Raw genomic sequence first — 22,724 nt, forward strand, 5'->3', positions numbered from 1 at the left:
TTGGCAATAATACGATTATTGGGGGGCATTAACACGATTATTGGGGGGCAATAATAAGATTATTGGGGGTCAATGATATGATTACTGGGGGGCAATAATATGATTATTAGGTATTATTAGGGGGTTGGCAATAATACGATTATTGGGGGGCAATAACACGATTATTAGGGATCAATAATATGATTACTGGGGGCAATAATATGATTACTGGGTATTATTAGGGGGCAATAATATGACTATTGGGGGACAATAATATGATTACTGGGTATTATTAGGGGGCAATAAACTCGGCTGCAGGAATCCGGTTACCGGTCCGGTAGCCGGATTCGGGATTCAGATCATCGGTTGTCGGAGTCCGCGGCCGGCCACTGGTCACCGGAGCACCGCAAGGTGGAGGATGACTTTTCTCTCTAAGTGAGAAAGAAGGAGAGGGCAAAAAAGTCCCAAAAATAAATAAAAAGAATAAAAAAAGAATTAATTGGGTATTAGGGAAATAATCTCTTAGAGTGTTTGGGTAAATGTGGTTAAAAAACTGTTAGTGGAGCAAGTGGGCAATTTTTAAGCTGAAATTGGGTAAATGATCATTTCCCCTAAATAAATTAAACCAAAACTTGCAGCAAGAATAATAAATATTTGTAGATATCTAATTAAGCATGTGTGATACGCAGACATATTTTTTAATTTGATCGCGCACAAGAATCTTATGATCCGATCCAGACATATAGTCGCAGAGAATCACCAGCTTAGAGCATATTTTAGCTCACTGCAAGCCTCCAGACTCCAACTAAAGGAGTGATGCAAGTGATAGGATTAAGTCACACTTAATTAACAGCGATGCAAATCTAAAGGAGTATCTCTCCCTTTTTTTTTTTTTTTTTTTTTTTTGTGTTCTATATTGTTTTGGATACATAAATCGTTATTTCTCTTTCAATTTCATAGATTTTTTACACCTATGTTTGATTGGATATTGATTTTCTACCCTTGGGAATAGCCAAGTTATGTGCATTTCATATATTTGAACCATTATTGTAAGTATTTTGGACTTTTCACCATTCAATACATGATTTCCCTTTGTCACAAGGAAACCGGAGCGTCAAGGAAACAAAGAGAAAGATATAGGATCGGATCTTGAAGAAAAGATTAGGCCAAATCGAGTCACTGATCTTGAGTTTAATATGTTTTGATTTCATATCTTTTTGATGATTTTTGATTGATATGCATATCAGTTAATTTGATTCAATAATCGTTTATGCATTAAAGAGGTTTTCAACATGCATATCAATTTGAGATCTTGGTTAGGAAAGTTTCGATTGTACATTCAAAAATAGTTTTAAACCTTTCCATATTTTTCTTAATTAATTATTAAGAAAAGATTTGATTGAGGGGGAGAGTTTCTCCCTTATAAAAGGTCTCTAAACGAAAGTTTGTTGTGGGGTTTTTGATTGCATAAAATTGCTCTAAATTGAACCACTAGAGTTGCTCATATTGTTTTTCTGAAAAACCCTTTTTATGTGTTTCATGTATTCCATTGCAAAATCATTCATATTTATTCTCAAGATCGTGATTTAATTGAGAGCAAGAAAGGTTGAAGGTTGATTATCTAGAATGTTGTATTAAGAGTTAGAACAGTTGTAAAACAAGTTAGCATGTGTTGCTAAGTGATAGTGTTTGTTAAGAACAACACTACTTGTATTCTGTAAACCCTAGTGATTCATATTGGATTGCATTTTCGTGTTGGCTACGTTAAAAGCCACGCAGTGAAGTTTCCTCAGTGGAGAGGTTTACACTGCGTTAGCAAATCTCCGTGTTATGTATCGCATTTCTTTTGAATAAATTCCTATACATAAAGTTATTTCAAATATTTGTTCCATCTGGTATTTTCAATTATTGTAATACAGTAGATTTTACCTTCAAGAACTTTTCCACACCATCTACAACTTGTATTAGTGCTTGTGGGGTCTAAAATTTATCTGGTCCGAATAAAAGGTTCAATTTTTTGAAATGTACCGACTTTTTTAGATCTCAAACACTATAAGTCAAACTTGTAGTGTTCATGATCTAAACTAGAGAGTTTTAAGTTCTTGTAAGGAGTTTTGGTTACTTGGTGTCTTGTTTGTTGTAGAATGGTGGTGAACTGTTATATCATATGTATGCAATCCAAAGGTAAGATGAAATAAAGTGTTATCAAAGTTTGTAGTTGACAACATAATAGGAAGTTGTGTTGATTGTCTACGGCTTTGTCTGAGCCTTCTTTTTCTAACGTATCACTATTACTGTAAAGCAAATGAAGTGACCACTAAAATAATCTTTACATGCTATTATTGAGGAGTCGAGGCATTCTCTCTTCACTTATTGTTTTTCAGGATTTATGCATAACGTCTCTCTATTATATTATAGTTTCATTAATCAAATTTGAGAGTACTCGCACCTCTTTCAAAATAAAATAAAAAGAGTGCTTGGTCAATAAAGTACTAGAATTTAGGACAGTGTGATTGATAATTTAGTTTTTTTTTTGTGAGAATTTAAAACAAATTTGTTTTGGAGAAGACTCTTTGGGCTCCGAAGTTATCGGGCTATAAGGCCATTAGTTGTAACTGGGCTAATGGGATCTTAAATCAGGCCTAGCTTTGCTTCATATTTCCTTCGATCAAAATTTTTCTCCAGCTCCAACCCAATCCGACATGGGTCTGGTGCCTTGCCCAACATGAGATTAAATTAACAAATCTAATCCCAAGTCCCAACCTATGAAACCAACTCATTAGTTGAAATAAATTAAACTCTTATTTTCAGAAATTCAAAGTGAAAACAACTTGGAGTCTTGGATAGAAACTGTTTAGCAAATTTAAAATTGAAAGGTGTGGGAGTAGATGATCAATCAGACTTGCACGCGTCAAAGCGTAATTACAATTCACACGCATGAAAAGAAATAAATGGGGTCCCTTTTCCTTGAGAGGGGAACTTACAAGCCACGCATCCTTTGCTTCACCTCAGCACTTTGTTCCTTTTAGGCAATATTCCTCATTAATTTCAAACTTAATTTTATAAAGCTAGGCCAATACTCCAATACTATATATAAGATTCCTATATCATGCTTGATATAATGCACGTATTTCTTTTTCAAACAAGGTCTCTCCTGCTTTAAGCTTTAGCTATTCTAGTTATTTCTGCCAAGTTTGGTTAGGGTAGTGGGAGAAGCCTTTTCCAGTTCATGACTCCTTCCCTTAAAATAGGGGTGAATTTAGAGTCCAACTGAGACTGACATTTCGAAGAGCGAGTGAGCTATAGGGAGGTAATTGGTTACAGAGTAATGGAGAAGTTATCACCAGGGGGGCTCAGCCACCTTTACATGACGATCTTTCTGCACAACTTCGCGACGTTCATGGTGATCCCGGCCATTACCGACGTTACAATGACTGCGCTTTGTCCCGGAAGAGACGAGTGCTCTATCGCTATTTACCTCACCGGATTTCAACAAGCGGTATGTAATCTACTCGATCTTTTCATCTAATTCTTTATTCCGGCCGGCCGGCATACTGCCAATTATATTCAGCACTATACTTGTGCCAATTATATTCAGCACTATACTTGGGCAAAAGCTAGCTAGCTACCATTTATTCTTTATTTTCTCCGCCAAGCAAATGAACTGGTCACCTTTTGATTTTAACTTTCTTTTGAAAATATGTCTGAGCTAGCTGTTCATTTTTTACGTTTTTAGGGGAATACATCCTTGCTCATCCAACTTCCTCTGGACAGTTTTATTTCATGTACGTATCGTTTTTGCTGTTTCTTTGTTATAACCGCGGGCATTCAAGTACAAGCCAATAAAAAATTCGATCAATTATACTCTCTGTTAGACGTCTGAAGGTTAATTCGAATTCCAGCTAGCAACAAAACCTTGTGTCCCCCAACATCTTAAATTTTGTAAAAACTAGGAAATTTCCCTCAGATGAAAACAAGAAAAAGAGAGAAAAGGAAATTTCCATAATGCGGCCAAATAGTCAAAATTAAGGGTCCGCAATCACTGTAACTTTACAAATTAAATCATCATCACCATTCACAGTTTCACTATCCCACTTTAATTGGTGATCCGTTAAAATCATGGCACAACCTTCATCCTTGCCCATCAGGCCACCACTACTCCACAAAAGTCCTGCACCCAGATCTCATCGATCCAAACATTATCCAAGTATATAATAGTTATTTAGAATAACTAACATTACAGAAATTAGTCAAATTACGGTTTTAATTTTAGGGTCCTTGACCAAAAGCCCCAAAATGAGCCAAAGTTATCCCACTTACCCCAGCAACAGATTTTTATTCCCACTAACCCAATTTAAAGAGAAATGACAACTTTGCCCTTCACCTAATTAAAAAACTACATGATGCCACTCTCTCCTCTCTCCTCTCTCCTCTCTGCTCTCTCTCCACGCTGCCAGCAACCCATCTCTCTCTCCTCTCTCTCTCTCTCCTCCCCGATCTCCACCTCCGGTTTCTCTCTCTGCGATGGCCGCGCCGGAGATGCAATCCAAGCTTGAAGATGACGAAGAAGGCAAGGATGTGAGTGATGGTCGAGATCGACCTCACCGGCGACGAAGGTTTCCGATCCCCTTGGGTCCTTGCCCTCCAGTCTCTCTCTCTCTCTCTGCCATGAAAGCTCTGTCGCTCTCTCCTCGTCGTAGTCGGACAGACGATGGCGTTGATCTTCGTGCTCGCCGACGGTGGCTTCTGCGATCAGAAGGTTTGGATTGGAGAGCCCGGTCGGCGATCTCCTTCGCCTCGATTCCACTGCAGCCATCGCGAATCAATCATCTCCGGCGAGATTCATGTCGGATTCCGGGGATTTCGATGCGGGGATATCCTGGTTTGGTCCGCTCCGGCCCATTCTCTTCATTTCTGGCCATATATTCCCCCTGAAGTCCCGAGCAGTCTTCTTTTTACAAAAGCTTTTTATTTTTATTTTTTTATTTGGATGAAGCTTCTTGGTTGCAAATCAAAATAGTGGTGCTACTTTTGTTAGGTTTCCGGTCTGGTCTGCAACTGTGGAAGAAGAGAGAAGAAGAAGATTGGGTGAGCAGCAAATAGAAAGAAGAAGAAGTCGACTCCGACTGCAACAGGAATGGAGAAGAGTAAGGGTGTAAATGAGCCGAGTCGGAGCGAATACTAAGGTGATCATGTTCGGCTCATTTGTTTTTTATCGAGCTCAAGCCGGGCTAAAGCTTGAATTTTCTTTTTCATGTTCAAGCTCGGCTCAGCTTGAATATTTTTCTTAGGCCCGAGCTAGGCTCGGCTCGGCTTGATTTATTGGACGAGCTCGAGCTTGAATAGGCTCGGCTTGGCTCATTTGACTTTAAATTTAAAAAATAAAAAAGATAGAAAGAAAATTTAAAATAATAATCCAAATTTGATGTCTAACCATCATACAAATACCTTTTATTGTCTAGAATAAACTCAAAATGATGAATCCAACTCAAAATTGCACTTAAAGTAATTAAATAAGATCTCAATTTTTTTCTTTTTATAGTGGTTGCTATGGTTTGATTTAATTGTTGCACAAGTATTGTTATTTATTATAATAAATTTTATTTAAATTTTCATATTCTCTTCCAATTGAAAAGGAATATAATAAAAAGAATTTAAGAATTGAGATTAGAAAAATTATATTTTTATAGTATAAATATTCATTAGTCGAGCTTTAACAAACGAGCCGAGTTTTAACAAGCTCGAGCTACTCATGGAAAATACGAGCTACTCACGAGCTAGACGAGCCGAATATATCCTTGCTCAAGCTCGGCTCGTTTTTTTGTCGAGCTTAATATTGAGCTCAAGCTCGGCTCATTTATCTTACGAGCACGAGCCGAACGAGCTAAAATCGAGCCGAATACGAGTCGAACACGAGCTGTATCGAGCCTACTTACAGCCCTAGAGAAGAGGACATGGGTGCCCAGAGCTTTTCATTGGGTGACTCAATCAATTTCTCTGTTTTTTTTTTTTGGGTAAAATGGTGCAGAATGCCCGGATAGAAAGAAAAAATGAAGAAAAAAAAGTTCTATTGGGGCAATAGACATCTGTTAAAGCGTCTATTGGGGGGTAATAGACATCTATTGGGGGGCAATAGACGTTTTGAATTGATGTAATCTCCTCTTTTTTTTTCTTTAATCAAAGTTTTATTTGTGTAGTTTTAGGAAGATTAATTACCATTTCGGTAATCTAAACGTCTATTGGGGGGCAATAGACGTCTACTGGGGGGCAATACATGGCTGATAGTCGTCTATTGGGGGGCAATACATGGCTGATAGTCGTCTATTGGGGGCCAATAAACGTCTATTAGGGGGCAATAGACGTCTATTAGGGGGCAATAGACTATTGGGGCAATAGACGTCTATTGGAGGGCAATAGACGTCTATTGGAGGGCAATAGACGTCTATTGGGGGCAAAAAAACTTTCCGGTGAGATTTTCAGCAAATTCCGGTGGGCGGCAGCCGGTGACCGGATTCCGGCGAAAGTTGGCCGGATTCCGGCGAAAGTTGGCCGGATTCCGGCGAAAGTTGGCCGGATTCCGGCGAAAGTTGACCGGATTCCGGCGGCCGGTGACGGGCTCCGGCGAAGTCTCCTATGGTTTCTCTCTCTTCCATTTTCTCTATTTCTCTCTCTAAGTAACAAAGGGGTGAGGGGTAAAATGGTATTAAAAAAAAATTAAAAACAAAAAAAAAATCTTAATGGGGTATTAGGGAAGACTCCCTTAGAGTGTATTGGGTAAGAGAGAATTAAAAAAACTTAATGGGGTAAGTGGGAAAAAAATCCCTAGAAATGGGGTAAATGGACAAAACCCCTTAATTTTATTTACGAAGTGAAGTGACTAAAGTGGGATAATCTGGTAGAACAAGCAAGATCCAATATTCCAAACAGGGTCTAAATAGCCATTTCCCCTCCTTGCGTCAGTGGACAGTCTACTTAAAATTAAGGGAAAAAAATACAAACAGTACCCAACCTAAGGCCCACTCCGAATTTCTATACCCAAGGTTTCGAAACTATCACTTTGGTACCCCAAATACCTTGCCCGACCCAACTTTAGTACCTAAAACACTGTTGGCCGTTACAGCCTTAGTCAACTGTCAAACTTTGAGGGGTATTCTCGTCCTTTCACTAGATTTCTTCTTCTTCCTCAAGCTCTCTTCGTTTTCTTCTTCCTCCCAACTCTCCCATCATCTTCTCCAGACCCTTGCCAAAAGAATGAAACCCAGAATTGGGGCAAATTAATTTCACTTCTTGGATGCGCCGTTATTGCATCACCCATGTACGTGATCGAGGGTGGGCGAGTGTGGGCAGGTTGCAGGCTTGCTGCGCTGGGTGGGCTGCGCAGGCTAGGGACGTGGGGCAGCAGCACGGAGGGCGATGTGCGCGCAGAGGGGGGGGGGGGCTAGGCGATGCGCTGGGCGAGGTTGGGCAGCGACTGGGCATGGCTGGGCAGCGCTCGGCCTGGTGTGCTGGTCTGGACGGCTGTGGGGCTTCAAGGCAAGGGCTGCTGCAAGGCGGGTGGGGCTGAAGAGGAGGAGGCGCGGGGCAGAAACGCCGGCAAGAGGAATGACGGTTCTGATGGTGGTGGTGGGTAGTCGTTGATGATGGTTAAAGGAAGAGAGAGAGAGAGAGAGAGAGAGAGAGAGAGAGAGAGAGAGAGAGAGAGAGAGAGAGAGAGAGAGAGAGAGAGAGAGAGAGAGGCAGAGGGAAGAGAGAGAGAGAGAGAGAGAACAGAGGTAAAATATATATATATATATATATATATATATATATATATATATATAGGATATATATATAAAATAATGAATTAAATATGAAAGGACGAATTTGTCCTTCAATATATGCCACCTGTCAGACGCCGCTACTGAGATAACGGCTCCAAGTACTAAAGTTGGGTCGGGGTCCATATTTGGGGTACCAAAGTGATAGTTTCGAAACCTTGGGTATAGAAATTACGAGTGGGCCTGAGGTTGGGTACTGTTTGTATTTTTTTCCCTAAAATTAAGGGACCGCTAAAGTGCTCGATCACTTGCATGTGTCGATCATGCTATTCCAGGCGTCCATTTCTTGGTTATCATGCATAAATTCATGCGGTCTTATTAATTAACAAACGTGGCAAAAGTCCCAGACGGTCCAGTACGGGACACGTACATACCACAACCACCGGCACATATATGCAACATCACATTCACTTGCTCAGTTGCTCTCACTTCTTCTTGATCCACCACGACCTTCTTATGTTGTAGTTTACTAGCTACTAGCTAGCATTTCTCGCACTCTCTTATGCGGGTCACAACTCTAGCCTCTAATTAAGTTTTACCTTCAGTTAACTAGCTTTACCTTCACATACCGGTGAGGAAGATGGAAAAGATATCGTCACTGGGTGGGGCTGGGTTGAACCACCTCTCCATTGCAGTCTTTCTGCATGGTTTCTCTACGTTCATGGTGATTCCGGCAATTACCGATGTTACTACGTCTGCTTTTTGTCCTGGAAAAGACCATTGCTCCTTGGCTATTTACCTCATCACTGGATTTCAACAAAGCTATATCTAGCTATCAATCATGTTCTTTCTTAAGTTAGCGTACGTACGTAGATAACTAGCTTCCATTCATGCATCTTCTTCTTCATATTTCCGGCAACTTTATCGAGAACAGTTCGTCTGAATTTAATTTCATTACTCAGTATTCCGCTCATTGCATCATATATAATATATTAATACTAACCCAATTAATATTTATAAATAAAGAGAGTGAGAAAGAAGGAAAAGCACGTACGCCTTGTATTCTGGGCACTTCGAAACAAAAAGACTTGAAGCTGATGATCAGTTATGAAGAAATTAAGAGGAGGTAGGCTATACCTCATTTTCTCTTGTCACTATTCTCCCACGGGAAACTTCCCCATGAGTTTAATCATTTATCACGATGAGTGACTGAGTGAGTGCAATTTTGGCGCTTTGCAAGTTTATAATAGCTTGTTGACAAACTTGGAAATTGCACCGGCAGGAGGGTCGGAGGCGGTCCTCCCCGACAACCACATTTTTATTGCTTTTGTTGTCTCGCTGCATGTCCTGCATTACAATAATAATTTTATGCGTTAGGAAAACTAAAAAGAAAACATTAGTACACCCTAGGCAAGTAATTAACATCTCGATGCATAGTGTAATATAGAACTGAATTAGGATTAATAAGTTCAGTAAAGAATTAGATATTCTCTAATATAACTAAAAATAAATTAACATCTTGATGCATGCATGCATGGTACCGTCTTAATTAACTTTGAGTTCGTGATGGACTGTTGATCTTTGCAGATCGTAGGGCTGGGAACACTGGTGATGATGCCTTTGGTAGGGAATCTCTCAGACAAATGTGGGAGAAAAGCTCTGCTCACACTTCCAATGATTTTCACTATAATCCCCTTAGGTACTTATAACTTTATAAGAGGTACATGTTTTTCTATTTTGTTTAACTTGTGATTTAGACCTAATCGAGAACTGGTTACAGGAATATTAGCCTACAGCAGGACTAGGAATTTCTTCTATGCGTACTTTGTGGCCAAGACTCTCACTGCCATGGTCTGCGAAGGCAGCGTTCACTGCCTCGCCCTTGCCTATGTGGTAAGCATCATGCTCTAATCTCTCAATGTGGCCCGTGACTATTTGTGTTTCTCTAGCTATACACCCATATGTAACTAGGCCCATTCAGTCCCACTTCCCCTCTCTGTTCCATATAGCACTCTGTTCTAAACAGTTGACACCATGTTCATATCAATTCTCAGGCGGATAATGTTCCAGAAGGACGACGAGCCTCGACGTTTGGAATTCTATCAGGGATTAGTTCCTCTGCCTTCGTCTGCGGAACCCTATTTACTCGTTTTGTATCCACTACCTCAATGTTTCAGGTATTCTCTCCTTCGCTGTTTCATTTATCCATCATCTCTGTATGTAAGTATATATGCAATCGTAGGATATGAATTCGTTGATGTTATTATCATTAGGTGGCGACAACGGTGGCGGTTGTAGCAGTAATGTACATGAGGATTTTCCTACCGGATTCGATTATAGACGATAACATTTCCGCTCCATTGCTCTCAAATGAAAACCCAAAAGTTTCGAATTCGGATGAAAATTCAAATGCGGAATTGCAGTCCTCTACAGCTTTACCTTCATTACCTGATATAATCGCATTGTTGAAAACTAGGTCAGTCAATTTTCCCGCCTTCAGTAGCCAATATTTATTTTCACTTTTCCCAAATCCATGAAATTTATTTAGTTTGTCGCTCTTATTTGCAGCCCTACATTTTCCCAAGCTGCAATTGTTGCGTTTTTCAGCCATCTGGCCGATGTTGGCCTTCATGCTTCACTATTGGTGAGTGAAGAGCAACATTTAGACTTAGAGAAGTGTAACTGAACTAAATTTTGGTTTACTGTCTCACAGATGAACTCAATTTTTTTTATCTTATATTTGAGTGGATTATTCGTACAGAAACATATATTCGTAGACTGTGTTGGAATAGCACATAAGAATGCAGTGGTTGAAATCCATTGTTTGCCGTGCAGTACTATTTAAAGGCCCGGTTTCACTTCAACAAGGATCAGTTTGCTGACCTAATGGTGATTTCGGGGGTTGCAGGCACTATTTCACAGGTTTTTCTCACTGCTTTGGTTTGATTACTTTGCAGATTAACTTCCTTCATAGTTCCATTACATTTTAATTGTACTAAAAACTAGAACTTCCTGCAGTTGGTTCTCATGCCCTTACTGGCTCCTGTTTTAGGAGAGGAGAGGTTACTTTCGATAGGGCTTCTTTTTGGCTGTGCACATGTAAGCATCTGGCTGTAATTATTTAGTTCTGGACAAGCCACAAAGGTTCGATCTTGTTTGTAAGCATCTTGACATGCAGAGTAATCTCTTATCTAATCATCTGCTTACTAACTGCAGATGTTTTTTTATGGCCTTGCGTGGTCCTTCTGGGTACCTACTTGCAACTTCTCTGGCAATCTCAAGTGTATCTTTATTGTGAAATTAAAATTATATGTTTTAATCTACTGCTACTAGAACTCTATTAATCTCTTAGATTGCAGCTGGTATCTGTTTTACCCAACTTTTGTTGCCCCATTATGGCTAACATTCTGAAATGTTATAGGTTCCATATGCTGCTGCTATGTTCTCTATCTTTTTTGTGTTTGCACAGCCATGTGTAAGTTTCTCTAGTTGTGTTTCATAGTTTAGCATTTACCTGGTGTTGGATTTGGACTAATTCAGTTACACATTTACAGATGCGAAGCATTGTATCTAAACAAGTTGGGCCGTCTGAGCAGGTAATTTTCTTGAGAGGAGTGCTGCAATTTGATTTATAAGCGTGATTTTGACAGTTATATATATTGGCAGACTGCTATCAATTTTACTGATTTCGTTTAAGCTGATCCTTTGCAATTGAAGTGTTATGCATAAGAATGTATTGGTATGCAGCATATAACTTACCCTTTTGGGCTCTAAGTTGTCTTTGCTATCTGTAACTCTTTATTTTCAGGGAAAGGCTCAAGGGTGCATTTCAGGCATATGCTCCTTTGCAAATGTTATATCTCCCTTTGCTTTCTCTCCTCTAACAGGTGTTTTGAATTTCCATTTTACTCTCTTGCTTAGCCAATTTTCTCCCATTTTAAACTAAGAATGTCAACTCTTTCTTTCAGCTTTGTTCCTGTCTGAAAAGGCACCATTTAATTTTCCTGGTTTTAGTATCATATGCGTTGGATTTGCTGCGGTAAGAGCTTATACTTTACTTTACGATGCTTGCTTTTGTCTGCAACTTTTTGTTATAACTATAATCTCCTATTTCTAGGTTGCACGTTTGCAAGAAATTTGCAGGTTTTAGAGACAAAATTGTTAATGAAATGAGACCATGAGACCTATTATAGCCTGACTTACTCAAGCATCTTAAGCATCTTGTATAAATGACTAAATAACTGATTTTGTATGTAAGGTGTCATGAGCACTTTGTCCTAACTGATACTAGTTGAGAGCCTCTTCTGAGTGAGCAATTCACTTTACCTTATATGTAATTGCTATATACTAATGCCTACTGAAGTTCAAGGTGACCTTGAGACACCTTTTATATTAGGTCATGTATTTTGGTATAGTTTCCCTTTTGCATATGAATTGATGTTTACTTGCATCTGTTCTGTATTCTGTGGTTTTTAGCTTTATTCTGTATGTGTGTAGATGATAGCCTTTATTCAAAGCGTGATGATAAGGGCTGCTCCTCCCATATCAAGTGAACGGGTCAACAGCAATTGCAATCGCATGGAACCCTAGTTTTCATATTCCGAGCAGAAATTTTTCATTGTCCGGCACACCAAGAATTGTCGAGTTGTAATGGTTATCTTGTCTTAGCGTTTTGCTTTCTATAAATTATAAATATCAACAATTTTTGGTTGATCTTTGGGATTGGGAGGTGGCATTGTGGAGAGTGGTTTTGTTTTCACCTTCACCAGAACAAGATGCTGATAACCCAATCACATATCTATTTCATGAGAAGTTTAGAAATTGGATTGTATATATTGATAACATAAGATCGAACAGAATGTATTAGTATGTATTTGTTGCTTGATCTTTTGTTCTGTATATAATGTATCTTGATAATGCTAGTGAATCGACCACATCAGAATTGGCATCGATTCATTTCCTCGTACATATATGCATCAGCACACCAGAATTGGCCTTTTTCATGCCTCTTCGATCTTTTGATTTTGTCACTTAGGGGGGTGTATTGTATTTGGATTTGTGCAGACTGTTTTTAAATGACAGACTTTTTGAAAAGTCCACAGACTCTTTAAAAAGTTGATAGACTGTTATGGATTTCTTAAAACCATTGATTTTAGCAACAGACTTTTATTGATTCATGAAAATCTATATACTTTATTATGAATGACTTCTACAGATTTCCTAGGATGTACAAAATAAAAAAAATAAAAAAACAAACAAACAAAAACGAAAAACAAAAAAATTAAAACAAATGCAGCCCAAACACAAAACAAAATAATAACTTGTTGTCTCTTCAATGCTCCAGTATCTTCTAATAGAAATTGACTCAAATAAATGATGCTTAGTCTGTCTAGCAAACAAACTCGCATTCCTAATCTCCCAACAACATAAATATACAATATAGATCACTTGATGTTTATAGTTAATTATTCTCATCAATTTTGTTTTCGCCGATTAACATATATTGTAGCAATATTGGTCAATGTCTTGATCTATAATCAATCAATTGAAATTCAATTGTTCAACCTTTTTTTGAACCATAATATAAATTCAAATTAATGAGAAGAATTAATTAATAAGATAAAATTTAGTATGGTTCAAGGTCTTAGGGTTAGACCACAATATTTGAGTTTTAGGGTTTCATAAATCATTTTTATTGCTATTAGGGTTCGAAGTATCACAATTGAAAACAAAAAAAAATAAAAATCACATTCAACAACTACAATGAACATGTTGGGTATCAAAAAAAGGTTGATATCATAAGAAAGAGAGATGATGAAGGACAAACTTCTTCGTGCGTAGAGAGAAGAACTTTGATAGACCTTTTTTTTTTTTTTTTTTTTGAAGAGGAAACTTTGATAGACTTTTTGAAATCTTTAGTCTGGAGGCTGGAAAATTATTGGAGTTTGGTATTTATAGTTAACACTACAAAGTCCATGATTATCCATGATTTTCTAATTCCATAAGTATGAATGATATTTTGAATACCTCTGTACTTTTATTCATTTTTAAAAGTCCTAATTGAATACCCCTAGATTTTGGTGGAATTCATGAAGTCTTTAAAAATCCTAATTGAATACCTCAAGACTTTCATGGACTGTTAAAAGTCTATATTGAATACACCCAGACTTTTAAATTCCATAGATTTGTTTAAAAGTTCCACTAATTCCATATACAATACACCCCCCTTATTTACGGCCGTAAAAGACTAATATGTATAATTTAAGTGCCGTTTGCTGACTGAAGACTCGTCGGAAGCATGAGGCTGGTCTAAAGTTTTAGGGGCCAATAAATGCCATCACCATCTGTATTTCTCAAGTCAACGAATCCTCTTTCTTCAACCCAAAAAAGTCAAACAAACGATTAACAAACCTCTAGCTACTTTGTTAAATTGGGTTAGACAGCTCATCTTCCTAAATGCTATGACAACAACTCAGAACGTTATCATGTCACATGGTTTAATTTTTAAATGAAAGAACATTGAATAAGGATTAAGCATCCACCATATTTATATTAAGGATTTCATTATCGATTCATAGATAGGGAAAAAGGCATATGCTAAATAAACATTCTTTCGAATATCTATACTACACAAATACAAATTGAGCATCTAACAACATTGAGAATGTTATTCATAAGAATTATCACTTCTCTCAACTGTCACTATTGGCATGTTTACTTACTTGGAATGGAAAATAATCATGAATCGGAGACAACTGGAATGAGAGAAGAAATGAATCGGTATTGATTTCGGAGGAGTTGATTCCTAAACCCATCTCTTCCATTCGTAATCAAATTCCTGAGTATTCAGTAATTGATTCCTTATAAGGAGGTGGGACCTACACCAATTCCGATTTCTTCCTGTGTTAGTAAACACAAGAATACTTTTATCCAGAATCATTCTGATTCATTTATGTGTTAGTAAACACAGGAATACTTTTATCTGGAATCATTCTGATTCCTTTATGTGTTAATAAACGTAGGAATAGTTTTACCCCGTAATCATTTCCTCTCATTCCAAGTAAGTAAACGTGCCCTATATATAGTTACTGGTCTAGATACAATTTTGTTGAAATATTTAATTAGCGTATGAACCGCTCTGATGTCTAAACGAGTTGCTATTTATGGTTAAACTTCATTAATTATAAACAAATAAGTCTAGCATTTCAAGATACAATTTTGTTGAAACATTTAGTTTAGCGTGTGAGCCGCTTTGATGTCAAATCGTCTTGCTATTTATAGTTTAATTAAATTTTTTTTTGAAAGGATAGTTTAATTGGATTATAAGCAAAAAAAAATTCTAAATAGTAAATACCAATTGCAACCCTAAGGCCTCGTTTGGTTCGCGGAAAGTAAGCATCAGGAAATGAAAGTTGTTCCTTTCCTGTGTTTGGGATGCAAAAGGAAAGGAAATACTTTCCTGAAGCAAAGGAAAATAGGGGGGAAAATGGTTCCTTCCATACTCCAAAGGAATCACTTTCCCCCATTCTTTCATTGCATTTATTACTCACAACATATTATTTTATTCAATTAATTACATAATTTTTAACAACTTTCCGGATAACTTTCCTTACATTACCAAACATCGGAATGGAAAGTTATTCGGAAAGTTCATTTCCCTTCTCATGGGAAAGACAAAGGAACTACTTTCCTTTCCGCGAACCAAACGAGGTCTTATATTCATAAGCCACCCGAACATGGTTTCAAATATATTGATAACGTGAAGAAAAAAAAAAAACAAAAGAAAGTCAAGTGCTCGACTCAGCATCAAGTTCAAATCAGGGACGTTCCAACCATTAACCTATAAAATTGGTTAGATTGCAAGCTTCACTTTGTTTATTACCCCCCACGTGTCCCCTACTCCAATTCACAATTACTACTCGTAGACCCTGCCAGACCAGACCTCACGTTCCCACGCAGAACGCCATAACCTCCCCACGTACATAGCCCCATACCCTTTGCCATATATTGCCGCTCTTCTCTTGGCGCCTTCGGTTTTCGCCGTTGGCTTCGTCGGAGAGGGAGCTCAATAAGCAATTCACCTACATCTCTCAAGGTCTCTTCTACAAAGCCAACGTCGAAACACCGACCACGTACATAAGTTGTCGGAATACGTACCCGTTCTGGTTCTCCGGTGCATCGCCAACGTCACATTAATCCTTCCCTATCTACATTGTCGCGCTCAACCACCAAATTTAATGGCGGAAGATAACTCAGAACCATTGGTGGTGTACCTTCACGGCAACCTGGATTTGAAAATCATAGAGGCGCGATATTTGCCCAACATGGACATGCTCTCCGAGCGATTCCGGCGATTGTTCTCGGCCTGCCGCAAGCCATTCTCGAGCGCTAAACAGCACCGCAGTCACCATAAAATCATCACCAGCGACCCTTATGTCACGGTCTGCCTCGCCGGAGCTACCGTCGCCAGGACGCGCGTGATCTCCAACTCCCAGAACCCGGAATGGAAGGAGCATTTCAAGATCCCTCTCGCCCACCCCGTCTCGCAAGTCGAGTTCTACGTCAAAGACAACGACATGTTCGGCGCCGATTTAATCGGCGTCGCGTCCGTCCCGGCGCAGCGAATCCTCTCCGGCGAGACGATCAGCGATTGGTTTCCGATAATCGGGCCGTTGGGGAAGCCGCCGAAACCGGACTCGGCGGTTAGGTTGGAAATGAGGTTCACGAAATGCGAGGACAATCCGTTGTATCAGCACGGAATATCCCACGAACGTTTCGGGGGAGTCGAGAATTGTTACTTTCCGGCACGGCGAGGAGGTCACGTGACGCTGTACCAGGACGCGCACGTGCCGGACTCGGTGATGGAGGACATAGAATTGGACGACGGGGTTCAGTTTGAGCATGGGAAGTGCTGGGAGGATATATGTCACGCAATCTTGGAGGCCCATCATTTGGTGTACATTGTGGGCTGGTCCATTTATCACAAGGTCAAGGTGGTCAGAGAGCCCAGTAAGCCCTTGCCCAGCGGCGGCAATTTGAATTTGGGGGAGTTGCTCAAGTATAAATCCCAGGAAGGATTGAGAGTTTTGTTGCTGGTTTGGGATGATAAGACTTCTCACAGCAAGTTCTTCATCAATACGGTGCGTTTTAGTTTAGTTTCTGTTTGGTTACCTTTCACTTTGATTGTGATTCAGTTGAGGTTGACATTTTGTTGGTGTAAATCTGTGTGTAGACCGGAGTGATGCAAACGCATGATGAAGAAACCAGGAAGTTTTTTAAGCATTCTTCGGTGTCATGCGTGCTGTCACCGCGATATGCCAGCAGTAAGCTTAGCATTTTCAAGCAACAGGCATGCTTTATATACCATGGTTCAGTTACTGTTTCAATTATCTATTTATTTTGGTCGGAAATTATATAATGATTTCGCATGGAAACTTGTTCATACAAAGAATTGCATTTGAGTTGCTGATAATATGTATGTTTAATTAATTTGGGTCACATGGTACTAATGTAGGTTGTTGGGACCTTGTTTACGCATCATCAAAAGTGTGTGATTGTGGATACACAAGCGTCTGGAAACAATCGAAAGATTACTGCATTTATAGGAGGTCTGGACCTCTGTGATGGCCGCTATGATACTCCTGAGCATCGGCTGTTTCGCGATGTTGACACAGTTTTCCAGGGTGATTTCCATAATCCCACATTGGCTGTGAGTATTTGTAGTTCGTAATACTACTAATTTGGCAATTGGCTCTATGCTTTTTAATATTGAGGGTGAATTGACATTGACCATTCATAGGGTACAAAGGGTCCAAGACAACCCTGGCATGATCTACATTGCAAAATTGAAGGGCCGGCTGCATACGATGTGCTAACTAATTTTGAGCAGCGTTGGAAAAGAGCCACAAAATGGTCAGAGTTGGGCCAACGCTTTAAAAGAGTGTCGCGTTGGCACGACGATGCTTTGATCAAGTTGGAGCGCATCTCATGGATACTTAGTCCCGCACCAAAAAGTTCCAATGATGATCCTGTATTACGGGTTTCAGATGAAGATGATCCTCAAAACTGGCGTGTTCAGGTCATAATTAGTTAATGTTCACATATCTTGCAGTTTGCTGCATTGCATTCTGCACATGCTTTGATCTTACTTCTATTATTCCTTTGCTACTTTGTCTAACTTGGTCAATCTTATTCTATATCGAACTTAAAATGACAGATATTCCGATCCATAGATTCTGGATCTGTGAAAGGATTTCCCAAAGATGTCTATGAAGCTGAGAATCAGGTTGGCTCACATCTTTCTTCAATTTTTAACAACTTAACTAACAGACACATTTAGTGGTCATCTAATCAATTCCTTGGCACTATATTTTACTGCAGAATCTTTTCTGTGCCAAAAATTTGGTTATAGACAAGAGCATCCAAACAGCATATATCGAAGCAATCAGATCTGCGCAACACTTCATATACATTGAGAATCAGTATTTCCTCGGATCATCTTATGCATGGCCAACTTACAAAGAAGCAGGTGGTTATATATTCTTTCCCTATTTATGCTTTCCAATCAACTATAGCAGAAGTGTTCTACAATAAATAAGGTGCTAACAATTGAGCTTGGTACATATACAGGTGCTGACAATTTAATTCCAATGGAGTTGGCATTAAAGATTGCTAGTAAGATACGAGCCAAAGAGAGATTTGCAGTTTATGTCGTGATACCAATGTGGCCAGAAGGTGTGCCCTCTTCTGCTCCTGTGCAACAAATTCTCTTTTGGCAGGTAAGCTGCACATATTGCAGCTAAGGCTATAACAAACTCAGTTGCTAACTTAATACATCAAAATCAGTTACCAACTAAATTTGCTTGTTCATTCTTTTCAGGGACAAACAATGCAAATGATGTATGAAATCATAGCAAAAGAGCTGAAATCCATGAATATTGCGAATGCTCATCCGCAGGACTACCTAAATTTCTACTGTCTTGGTAATCGGGAAAAGCTGCCTGCCACAGTGTCCTGTACAAATAACCAAGCTCCCAGAACTGGTTCTCCAAGTCACACGGTAATCATAGCATACAAAACTTCTTTCTATCACCGAAGCGATTGATGTTTTTGTTTTAGTTTATTTATATGCCGAAGGCAGAGTAGGCTTTGAATTAGTATGTATCTTTTACCTGATGCAAAATATGTGAATTAACTGCAATTGGTTTCCTAGCTAATCAAAAAAAACACCGCAATTGGTTTTCAGGTTTCCGCCTCCCAAAAATTTCAACGGTTTATGATTTATGTTCATGCCAAGGGAATGGTAGTAGATGATGAGTACGTGATAATAGGTTCTGCGAATATCAACCAACGATCCATGGCAGGATCTAGGGACACCGAGATAGCCATGGGGGCATATCAACCGCATCACACGTGGGGTAAGAAGAAGCGGCATCCTCATGGCCAGGTATCTACTATGTAGCTCCATAACCATGTTCTCGTAGCGTATATGGATTAACAGCACACCAGCCTCTAGTAATGAAGCTAATCACAGATGCTCTTTGTTGATTTGTTTTCAGGTATATGGATATAGAATGTCACTTTGGGCAGAACACATGGGGATGGTTGAGAATTGCTTCAAGGAGCCTCAAACATTAGAATGTGTGAAGCGTGTGAACGACATTGGTCAGGATAATTGGAGTAGGTTCGTGGCCGATGATTTTATAGAATTGCAGGGACACCTCATCAAATACCCAGTTGAGGTTTGTGCCAATGGGAAGGTAGGTGCATTGCCTGGACGAGAGAGCTTCCCTGATGTTGGCGGTAAGATCCTCGGCGCCCGCACTAACCTTCCTGATGCTTTAACTACTTAACTTTACTAAGCTCCTTGCTACTACTCCAATTTTTTCGTATCTATACATTCATGAGATTATACACACTGTGATCCAAAAGGTTTTGAGTATACAAAGTGTAAAGTGTTAGTAACGGAAGTGAAATTAGGGATAGCTTGTAATGTATTACATCATAATAGTATATATAGTCCGATATACTTCACTTTGTTCTTTGTTCAAGCATATTTTAAACGAGTAATTAAGATCACAAATCTACAACTTGAAATGAAGAAGATGAACAAAGAAACAGACAAACACAATGGCAATATATAATTCAACAATTCACCTCACAAATTCTCTCATTGTCAATATACTGGCTCGGCTATTATAAGCTCTACTACCACCCATGAAAAGGAAGCTAGCATTGATCTTAGAATAAACAGAGAACTAAACAGAGCTTAGTTAACGGTAACCTTGCCGGACATACCAGCTCCCTGGTGAGGAGAGCAGTAGAAAGAGTAGGTTCCTTTTTCAGTCAAGGTAACGGAGTAGGTCTCTCCTGGGGCGTTGAGGAGATCCTCCTCGCTCATGGAGATTTTCCCGGCATTAACACCCCCGGGAATCTCGTCCTCGTCGAAGACAATGTTGTGTGGGAATCCAGCGTTGTTCTTGAAGACGATCTTGTCCCCGGGGCTGATGGAGAACTCGTTGGGGACGAAAGCCAAGGAGCCATCGTCGCCGCCGAGAAGGATCTCAATGGCCAAGGCATTGCTGGCGAGGAGTGCACTCGCGGCGGTGGCAGCGACTGCAACACCGACGTCCTTGAGTGAGGACTTGATGCTCATTCTTGGGACTGCAGCTGAGACCTTCACGGAGGTGGCGCCAAGTTTGGTTGCTCCGGCGGACTTGAGTCCGCTGAATGAGGGAATGGCAACGGCAGCAGGAGTGACGGTGGCCATTGTTGAGAGTTGTGTGTTTGTTGTGTTCTAGTTCGTCGCCTCAAGACTTTAATAGGGATCAAATTCAAAAGGAGAAGAGTGGAAGGGATTGTTTTAATAGGGTGAGAAGGTTGGTGATGTGTGGTTTGTGTTTGAGGGAATATGTGATTGGATACTGAATGAATGAATGGTAATGGTACTGGGGATGAGGTAGGACAAGGGTTATCTAGTGAGGATCGGTCTCATTGGCTGTGTGGGATGCTATCCCGTGACATGGCTTGGATTTTTTGATGTGAGGCGAAGAATGTGAGAGCTTACAAGTACGTCAAAATTAGTGGAGGAGGATAAGTTTTGTGTTGTAGGAGGACTCACAAACCTATAATCTATGAACGAGTGGCTAAACTGTTTTCTGATCTTGACTTTTCGATATATTTTGGAAAAAAAAATTATTTTAGAATAAGTAAGAGGTGAAGTTTTTTCGAAAATTGAGTATTATTTTAGACTATGGAGCGCTATGAAAAATCACATAAACACTCTTTCACGATCAAAAATTATATCAGCTTATCTTACACGTGCAGTAGGATGAAAATTTAGCATATCATGATGTGATAACATTAAACGGAGGATTGAAGCAGGTTGATTGGGCTGTAGCCAATGCAACTTTCTTGTTTCTTCTGTAACATATAGCCATATAGGTTAATTAAGCATACATCCCACCATTTTTAGAATAATAGACCAGCCAGTTTTCAAAATCATTGTGTTTTGTTTTATTCTGTTTATCAATTAAATTGGCCAATCATCAATCAATCTTAACATTTCATTGGCAAGAAAAAGAATTTTGATCGTATTTCTCTTCACTCAGTTTAGGAACATAGGTAGGTAAGTTCCAAAATAAGAACATATGATTTATTCTCTTCTGTTCGCACTAGTTAAAGAAAACACGAAATTTTTTTTTCTTCAAAAGGTTTACTAAGGGAGAGTTTAGCGCTGGTTAAATTAAAATCCTGGTTTCGTGTTGCCTAGTGACTTCACCATTAGAGCAAATCATTGTTTTTGCTTCAAACTGTTCACGAGAATGTGACTTTGAGTAGGGCTGGGCATAGTAAACCGAGTTACCGAATCCGGTCCGATCCCGAACCGAAAAATGGCGGGACGGTACGGGCCTCATTTTTGAATTTCTCGATTTGGGACCGTCCCGAACTAAAACAGTAAAAGCGGGACGGACTTCGGTACCATATACTCAAACCCAAATTAGGCCCGGCCCGTACCGAATTATATAAATATTATATTTATTTTAATTAATTCTATTTATTTAATATCTGATTGGTCCATTTTCGAGTCTATACTTCTAGTATAGACATGAGCACACTGAATGCATGCTCATAACGGTACATGTCAACTCGGTTGGGAGAGACCACAGACCAGTCTACGATCACTTTATTCACTTCGATCCCCAATTCTGAAACCTAATACCCTCCCCAGCTCTCACACTCTCACTCTTTCAATCTCACAAGTCACAACCATCACCAATTCATCACAATCCTTATCTCATCGTTGATTCACCAGTCATCAGTTCATCACAAATTCTGCAATTCAACATCAGTTGAAGAACAGTATGGCTAGAGGGAAGAAGATAGTGGCTCGACCTCGACCAACAGCTTCTGGTCTTAAGGATTCTTCCACAGCAACACCACCATCTTATCCTCAAGCTGGTAAAGCACAACAACAATTATTTCAGTAGATTGAAGCTCAAGCTCAAGCTACTGAAGCTGAAGAAGGTGCAAGTCAACCTAAAGCTCCTCCATCTATAAGTGAGTGTCCTTCTACTGCATCTAGTATCAAACGTAGTTTTGTTTGGGAGCATTTTATTGAATATGATAAGATTGAGGTTCAGAAAGATGCTGAGGGAAATGATATTGAGATTGTTCATAAACGAGCTTATTGCAAATATTGTCCTAGGGGAAAGGTAGGAGATTTTGCTGTGGAAAGTTCTAAGAATGGTACTTCTGGTATGTTAACGTTAGTGATCCGTGGGATCTCTAGTTAGCTTTAAAGAGAGAGAGAGAGAGAGAGAGAGAACGACACAAGAAGTATAGTGGTTCATTTCCCGCCTTAGCGGGAAATTACGTCCACTTGAATGTTTAACTAGTGTGTTCGGGCCTTGCGGCCCAAAGGGATTACAAAAGATGTAATGGGATGTGGAGTAAGTGAGAAGGAGTCTTCTTTTATAGGGGAAGGAG

General features: G+C 39.5%; 3 protein-coding genes across 4 annotated transcripts; 2 read left to right on the forward strand and 1 right to left on the reverse strand.

The window, feature by feature from the left end:
- The first annotated feature begins 3,041 nt into the window (after window positions 1-3,041).
- LOC133740332 (uncharacterized) lies at window positions 3,042-12,621 on the forward strand. 2 transcript variants are annotated; one of them, XM_062168269.1, is made up of 14 exons: window positions 3,042-3,478; window positions 9,324-9,435; window positions 9,517-9,629; window positions 9,791-9,913; window positions 10,010-10,212; window positions 10,305-10,380; window positions 10,572-10,658; window positions 10,755-10,835; window positions 10,953-10,985; window positions 11,158-11,211; window positions 11,291-11,332; window positions 11,545-11,623; window positions 11,705-11,775; window positions 12,234-12,621. In XM_062168269.1, exons 1-14 carry the CDS (start codon window positions 3,308-3,310, stop codon window positions 12,324-12,326), a joined length of 1,338 nt encoding a protein of 445 aa, XP_062024253.1. In that variant the 5' UTR covers window positions 3,042-3,307; the 3' UTR covers window positions 12,327-12,621. The 2 variants fall into 2 exon arrangements, with proteins under 2 accessions (XP_062024253.1, XP_062024254.1); XM_062168270.1 differs by lacking the exon at window positions 3,042-3,478 and adding an exon at window positions 7,917-8,862.
- Window positions 12,622-15,665: 3,044 nt separating this feature from the next.
- On the forward strand, window positions 15,666-19,777 carry LOC133737613 (phospholipase D delta-like). Its single transcript, XM_062165139.1, has 10 exons — window positions 15,666-16,876; window positions 16,969-17,085; window positions 17,251-17,445; window positions 17,536-17,814; window positions 17,953-18,021; window positions 18,117-18,264; window positions 18,366-18,514; window positions 18,616-18,795; window positions 18,982-19,182; window positions 19,295-19,777. The coding sequence occupies exons 1-10, from the start codon at window positions 15,974-15,976 to the stop codon at window positions 19,586-19,588; spliced, it is 2,535 nt and encodes an 844-aa protein (XP_062021123.1). The 5' UTR covers window positions 15,666-15,973; the 3' UTR covers window positions 19,589-19,777.
- Window positions 19,778-19,849: 72 nt separating this feature from the next.
- Window positions 19,850-20,585, reverse strand: LOC133737614 (plastocyanin). The gene has a single exon (XM_062165140.1). The coding sequence runs from the start codon at window positions 20,503-20,505 to the stop codon at window positions 20,005-20,007; it is 501 nt and encodes a 166-aa protein (XP_062021124.1). The 5' UTR covers window positions 20,506-20,585; the 3' UTR covers window positions 19,850-20,004.
- Window positions 20,586-22,724: the final 2,139 nt, after the last annotated feature.

This window comes from Rosa rugosa, chromosome 3 (genome assembly GCF_958449725.1).
Source record: "Rosa rugosa chromosome 3, drRosRugo1.1, whole genome shotgun sequence".
NCBI lineage: Eukaryota > Viridiplantae > Streptophyta > Magnoliopsida > Rosales > Rosaceae > Rosa > Rosa rugosa.